Raw genomic sequence first — 7,167 nt, 5'->3', positions numbered from 1 at the left:
GGGCGTGGGACAGACAGACAAGGTGCAGTCGGCGCCCGAGTCCCCAGGGGCGTGACCCACGTGGGGGCCCCCACCTGCTCCTCGCTGCTTCTGCCTCCCGCGGTGCACCAGCGCTCCAAGGAAGGGTACATGGGCGGGGAGCACGGGTGCCCACCTGACGGGCAGCCCTGAGAGACGCTCGCCTCTGCCCCAGGTCCCCAGGTTTCTTCCCAAAGACTGGCCGAGTTCGGAGGGATAGGTTGGGCGGCGTCTTCTGTCACCTCCCTTGGATGTGACCAAGCTCGTCCCTTTGTGCTTCACCATTAAAATGGCTGTGTCTGGTGATCCTCAGACCAGGACAGGATGTGAGTGGCGAGAAGAGGGCCACCTTGCTGTCGTGAAGGAAGATGCAGTCTGGCTCCCAGGGCTGGCGGCGAGTGGGCCCACGGCCACCCAGCAGGGACGGCGATGGGATGGGGCTTGGATTTACAGAGGGGAGTTGTCACAGGTGATGTCACCTCCCAGTCCTCAGACGTGGACACGGCACTGGGCACTCGCGTGCGCCGGGCCAGGGCCTGTCTGCAGCTCCTCCCGCTCCCCTTGTAGTGCTCCCAGAGGTGCAGGGGAACCTCCCAACAGCAGTCCCCCTGCTCCTGCCCAGCTTGGTGGGTACAGTGTGGCCTGACTGTAGCTTCTGGAACTGTCTTCACTGGAGTCATGTGTGTGAGGGCTCCTCACTGAGACAGACACATGTTCTTTAAGTAAATGTACACGTGACACAGCGCCCCAGGAGACCAGTAAAGAGGATCAGAAGAATTAACTTAGAGTTCTCACATCATAACACAAGTTGTTTTCCACCCTGGTCTGTGCTCAAATAAACACGATTTTTGTTGTTACACTTTTTAAACATTTGTTTTTGAAGTTTTCCTGTTGAAGTTGCGGTATTAGTTTCAGGTGTTCAACACAATGGTGGGTATGTCTTGGGCGATGGTCACCACGGTTACAGAAGCTTTTTCTTGTGATGAGAACTTTTAAGATCCACTCTCAGCAACTTTCCAGATATTTGTGATTATAATAACGTACTTCCAGGTGGTCAGACGTTAGGTGTTCCCGTATTACAGGAGTCTCTCAGTTACCCTCTCTCAGGTCTATGTGTCGGCTGCGACTTTGGACAGTTGAGAGGCTGGATGGTTGAGTTCTGTGATGAAGCACCATGACGTTATCCTGTCCCTGCTCAGTTGTTAGGCTCCTGCTTTTCCTAATTCAACCAGCAGCCCGTATCTATGGCACTGTTCGTGTGCTCATTTTTGCAGACTGCTGTAGGAACATGACTGTGTGTCAAAACACAAAATCGCATTGCTGCTATGAGATTAATTTTTAATTAAATTTTTTTTCGGTTACTCTGTGGCTTGCGGGATCTTAGTTTCCCAGCCAAGGACTGAACCCCGGGCCCTCGGCAGTGAACGCGCAGAGTCCTAAGCACTGGACCACCAGGGAAGTCCCTGAGCTTCATTTTTAAAATCAAGACTGTGTGTCAGGGACTTCCGTGGTGGTCCAGTGGGTAAGACTCCGCGCTCCCAATGCAGGGGGCCCGGGTCCAATCCCTGCTCAAGGAACTACATGCCACATGCATGCTGCAATCAAGATCCAGCACAGCTAAGTGTGTATCAGAGGGCTCCAGGAGCTAGTGCTGACTGCTGACCCGGAAGCACCAGCTGAAGGGGCCAGTCCGGTGCAGGTGTGGGGCAAGCAGGCCCACTGTGAGTGATTGGGGCACAATTACAAGGCAATTTTGGAAGGCTGTGCATACCCCACCCTTCCAGGGTGCTCCTCCAGGAACGCCACCCCTAGTGAGCACCGAGTCCAGGGGCATTGGCCAGTCCTTTCAGTGGCCCTTGTAGGCCCAAACCCAGACAGAAGCCCCTCGGCAGCGTTGTGCCGTGGAGTCCTGTGCCAAGGGGGGCAGGGGCTGTCTCTGCAGACGAAGAGTTTTAAAAGCCTGAGCCCACAAGTCGTTGTGTCAGGACCCCTGCCTCACACTTTACCTCTGTAACCTTCCCAGCTGGAAGCTGAGCGCTGGGCGGAATGTCACACGGGAACACCTGGCCTTGCCTTTCTGCACATTCCCCAAGGACATGAGTGTGGACTGTTCGCTGAGACGCTCTGCTGGGCTGCTGGGTTGTGTGCCGCAGACCCGGGTCCCCCAACTGGCAGCTGCCCCTTAGCACCGTCTCCAGACCTCGAACCCCCGCCCGGGACCCAGGGCAGCACCTTGACCATGAGCAGAGGGAGCTGCACAGTCTGTGGGGCTGTCCAGAAAGAGAGGGCGGGGGATGGGGACAGGAACGTGTTCGAGATTAGAAACAGCAAGGTATCTTGGTCCATGGCGGGATCACTGAAGGGCAGCTAGGAAAGACACGGGAGGTGTGCGGTAACGTGTGACTGTGTCCAAAGAAAGGGGTCCTGGGGCCAAGGCAAGCGTTCATTCAACACACCTCTCCAGGGTCCGTCTGCTGCAGTTACGCCGCCAAAATGCAGCGGGCGTGGGTTCGGTGCCCCTGGACAAAGGGACCTGCGAGCGGGTGACGGACGACGGCCCCTCACTCTCCCCGCCCCCCGGGAGCAGAGCGGCGCGGCCGGGGCCGAGCGCTGTGCTGCGCTCCGCGGCCCCGCGGGCCTCCCACGTCGCCCGACGTCTCCAAACCAGGAAAAGGGCTCCGTCCGCCAGACCCGCGGCCGCCCTCCCGGGGGCCCCGGGCTCTCCGCGGCCGCCGCCCGCGCCTGAGCAGGGCTGGAGGCGCTGAGGGGCCGGCCCGCGTCCTGGCGGTGCCCCCGCTCCAGCCGCCGCGCGCCCCGCTCCGCCAGCCCCGCCCCCACGCGCGCGCCCCGCCCACGGGCCGCGCAGGCCGGCTGCACGCGGCAGCCGGGGCCGCGACCGAGGCGTGGAGGGCGAGGCCTGCCGCGGGCTGCGCGGGGCGACGGAAACGCGGCACCGCCCCCGCCCGCGCCGCGAGGGCTGCCGGGAGGGCAGCCACCTCCCTCTGCGGCCCGGGCTCCGATTGCTCAGAACGCTCCGGCGCTTCCGATTGGCCGGACCCACTACCATCCCAAGGTGCTCTGCGGCGCCTCTTCCTTTCTGGGGCCGTGATCCTTCGGAGGAGGTGAGTTCGTCCGAGCCCGGCGCCATCGCTGCCATCCGCCCCATCCGCCCCCATCCGCCGTCCCCGGGGCCCACCCGCCGCCGCCGCCGCCGCCGCCGCCGCCGCCGGCGGCCTCCAGCCGTGGCTCGGCTTCTGTGCGCGCGCCGGAGGCCGCGGTGCCCGGGCCCTGACTCGCTCCCCGCTCCGCAGGCCAGGCCACCGCAGCCATGGCGCCTAGCCGGAATGGGATGATCCTCAAGCCCCACTTCCACAAGGACTGGCAGCGGCGCGTGGCCACGTGGTTCAACCAGCCGGCGCGCAAGATCCGCAGGTGAGCGGCCCGGGCGCGCGCCCGCCCCTTCCCTGCGCTCCGTGGCCCCGCTGCGGGAGGGGCGGCCGCTGACCGCCGCTCCGCTCGGCTTGTGTCGCGCAGACGCAAGGCCCGGCAGGCCAAGGCGCGCCGCATCGCCCCGCGCCCCGCGTCCGGCCCGCTGCGACCGGTGGTGAGATGCCCGACCGTCAGGTACCACACCAAGGTGCGCGCCGGCAGGGGCTTCAGCCTGGAGGAGCTGAGGGTGAGTGTCGCCAGCCCGCGTCCCCAGCCGCACGGCTTGTCCCTCGTGGCCCCCGGCCAAGTGATGACATTCTCCGGAATCGCTGTACTGCCGTGATGAAAGTGCGCTTGAACCCTTTTCCATCTGAGGGCTGGGCTCTCCCGGTAGGGGGTGGGGGCCGGGGAGCCCTCGGGGCGTCATCTGTCTGTCTCGGGGCAGGTGGCCGGCATCCACAAGAAGGTGGCCCGGACCATTGGGATCTCGGTGGACCCGAGGCGGCGGAACAAGTGCACGGAGTCCCTGCAGGCCAACGTGCAGCGGCTCAAGGAGTACCGCTCCAAGCTCATCCTCTTCCCCAGGAAGCCCTCGGCTCCCAAGAAGGGAGACAGCTCTGTGAGTACCGGGCTCCCTGGGTGCCCAGGCAGTTGAGGGCGAGGAGGTTCTCTGGGTTTGGCTGGCCTGAGAAGAAAACGTATCTGATTGTAGCTATTTATCCCCCAAAACTGGGTTGTCACGCAGGGTAGTAGAGAGTTGGTAAATGAGGAGAAAAAATCCCCTGAGAATCCACAGACTAATCGCCAGAACTGCGAGGGTTCACTGAGGGCAAGACGCTGGGGTTAGGAGCCAGCTTTTTAAATTGGAAAGTGTCTTGCCTGTTACTAGTGTTTGTGTGAGATTGACGGTGTGCGTCTCTAAGGGCAGCTGAGAGATGCTCTACTGCGTTCTTGGTTCACACGGGGTGGCATGGCACCCAGCCAGGGGTCATGAGCTTGGGGCTCTTGGGGAGATGAGCTGAACTTGTTCCCTTCTCACTGACAAACAGGCTGAAGAGCTCAAACTGGCCACCCAGCTGACCGGACCAGTCATGCCCATACGGAACGTAAGTGGGCACGGTTGGAGGAGAGCGAGTGAATGACAGGGCGGGGTTGGGTTGGAGGAAGCAGGCCTGGCAGCTGGGGCTTCTGTTGAGCTTTACAGGACCTTCCTTCTACCCTGGGGCAGAGTCTCCTGCATCTTAATAGCTGACCCCTTAAAGGAAGCTTTGTGGATTTTCACCCCCACCTCTTCTCCCCATTGTGTCCTTTTCTCCTTCTTGGAGCTTGGAGAGCCCGGGCCATTGGCACCTCTGGGCATGTTTGGTGATCCTGTAACCTGACTAGCAATTGACCAGGCCCTTGAGGCCCCTAGGAGTTGGGGGGTGGGCTTGAACCTCTCCTTGTCCAGATCACGTCCAAGCACAGTGCCCTGCCCACCCTTCACGTGATGAGGAGTTGTTACAGCCTCTTGGTGGCCTCATGTAGCCTTTCTTGGGTGGGCGGATTCTCTTCCGAGGCCTCAAGTTTGCTGACAGCTGGTCCTGGGCCTGTGCTTCCTTCCAGGTCTACAAGAAGGAGAAAGCCAGAGTCATCACAGAGGAGGAGAAGAACTTCAAGGCGTTTGCCAGTCTCCGCATGGCCCGCGCCAATGCCCGGCTCTTTGGCATCCGGGCAAAAAGGGCCAAGGAAGCCGCAGAACAAGATGTTGAAAAGAAAAAATAAAGTGCTGTTGGCAACTTGTGATAACGCTGCAGTGTCCATGTGACCGTGGTGTAAGGAACCAGGGCCTGGGGGGCCGCCTCCTCCTAGAGGGGAGCCTGGGGCACGTCCCTCGTCACAGCAGACGTGCTGTGAGGGAAGCCGCTTCGGAGCCTGGAGGCTTGTGCTTCGTGAGTTTTCTCGTCTGGATCCTCCAGCCCTGTGGGTGCTGTGGGTTCCCCTGCTGTTGATCTCAGGTAACTTGGAGGACTGTTAAACCACTTTTCACATCTAAAACCAGCAGTTTGTGAGGTGCTGATGTGACATCCATGCTCACTTTGTGTATTTTTAAGTCGTGACCCCTACAAAGGTCCGCTGGCGCGGAGGCCTGGCGCTGGGAGTCTCGTGGTCTGTCTGGGAAGAGGGCAGTGGGGGCTGCCTCTGGGCGGCCTGGAGGTACCGGCTCCGTTGGCTTTGTGCTTGGGGACCTGGCCAGGAGTTAGGGAGGTGGCTCAGCCTGTCTGCTGGAGCCCCGGCTGTGGTGCTCACGGGGTAGGGGGCAGGGAGGCCTCTGGGTGGGTGTGCAGGGCTGGGGTCCCCTGCAGTTAGTGTCCACCTGTTTGTGGCTTGCAGGTGCGTCTCAGGGACAGATAACCAACGTGCGTGACCCTGCAAGTGACTGCAACGGCCACGAGGGGGTGCTGGGGCGTCTGTAGGAGACTAGCCTTGGTCTGACGGTAGTTACAAGTGATTTTTCTGTTTACTTTGTTCTTTTTTCAACCAGACATAGGAATTTTTGCTTAATTTTCCCAGCCTGTGTTTTTTCTTCTCTGAGTATTTTGAGTTAGGCAGCATTTTTTATTTTGGAGGGAAGGTATACATTTCTGAATTTTAACCTGTGGGTGTGTCACTCCTCCCAAGATGAATTTTAACTTGGTTAAAATTCTGTATCCTGTTGTTGCTTTGTTAAAATGTGGGTAATTGTGGTATTTTTAAAAGAATTGAAATTAATTCTAATTTACAGTTGATTCTACTTGTAGTTTATAGGGAAACTGTAGTCATTTTACGTTACTTAGGCATTTTCTCCACTTCACTAAACTTAGTTGAAGCCAGAGAGTAAACTAAGGGGCAGCTGTGCCGAAGGACGAGCAGTGCTCATTTCCTGACGTCTTGCATGGGTGGTTACACTTGCCGTTTTTTCCTGTGTGCGCTCTGGATGCTGTAAGGGAAACGTGGTCTTTGTGTCACAAGAGGAGCAGGCAGCCGCCTCCATTCTCCGACCCCTGCCTCTGTCCAGAGCAGTCATGCCCAATTCCAGGGATTTCCAGGTGTCTTTGTCTTTTTGCTGCCTCAGCTGGAATCACTTCTCAGTTGTTTAGAACTAGACCAGAGGGAAACGACCGAGCTGACCCAGCTCTGGCCCGGGGCCTGCCTGGCAGGAGCCATGCTGGGGACCCGGATGGTGGAAGCTGGTGATGGAGCAGGTACGGGTGGCCAAGGAAGGTAGAAAGTGACGTGCGGGGAACTGAGGACAAATTGACGAGAGAGATTGAGTATTTACTGAGCACCTACTACGTGCCAGGCACAGTCCCAGGCTTCAGGGGCACAGGAGTGACCAAAACAAACTGTCTTACCTTCGAGTTTTTCTGGCTCTCATTGCAGTGTGTGGGCATGTGTCAACCTAAGCTTGCGGTCAGGACTGGCCACCTGTTGCCAGGTACAGGAGGACTGTGGTCCAGGGAGCCCAGGAAGAGAGGGCTGGCCTTCCTTACTCCTGCGGGCCCACCCTGCTAGGGAAGGCTCAGAGTTTCCTGGGGGTTACATCTGAAGAGCCTGAGGTCCTGTGGGGCAGTGGGAAGCTGCGTGTTAGACCTTGGTTCCCACCCTCTAGCTGCGATGCCTCAGTTGGGCTCCCCTCCTTTTTAAGCCGCAGCTGCACCGTGCTGGGGGACAGATAGATGAAACAGCGCGTGGTTAGTT

General features: G+C 59.3%; 1 protein-coding gene and 1 non-coding gene across 2 annotated transcripts; both read left to right on the top strand.

The window, feature by feature from the left end:
• Positions 1-3,012: 3,012 nt before the first annotated feature.
• On the top strand, positions 3,013-5,235 carry RPL13 (ribosomal protein L13). The gene is made up of 6 exons (XM_057713522.1): positions 3,013-3,140; positions 3,330-3,450; positions 3,553-3,694; positions 3,893-4,066; positions 4,497-4,553; positions 5,053-5,235. The coding sequence occupies exons 2-6, from the start codon at positions 3,347-3,349 to the stop codon at positions 5,209-5,211; spliced, it is 636 nt and encodes a 211-aa protein (XP_057569505.1). The 5' UTR covers positions 3,013-3,140; positions 3,330-3,346; the 3' UTR covers positions 5,212-5,235.
• On the top strand, positions 3,756-3,839 carry LOC130839406 (small nucleolar RNA MBII-202). The gene has a single exon (XR_009049812.1). It is a non-coding gene; the product is annotated as a small nucleolar RNA MBII-202 (small nucleolar RNA).
• Positions 5,236-7,167: the final 1,932 nt, after the last annotated feature.

The sequence above is a fragment of the Hippopotamus amphibius genome, chromosome 16 (assembly GCF_030028045.1).
Source record: "Hippopotamus amphibius kiboko isolate mHipAmp2 chromosome 16, mHipAmp2.hap2, whole genome shotgun sequence".
NCBI lineage: Eukaryota > Metazoa > Chordata > Mammalia > Artiodactyla > Hippopotamidae > Hippopotamus > Hippopotamus amphibius.
Note: the sequence above shows the minus strand (reverse complement) of the source record. Positions and strands in the feature narration are given on the sequence as shown.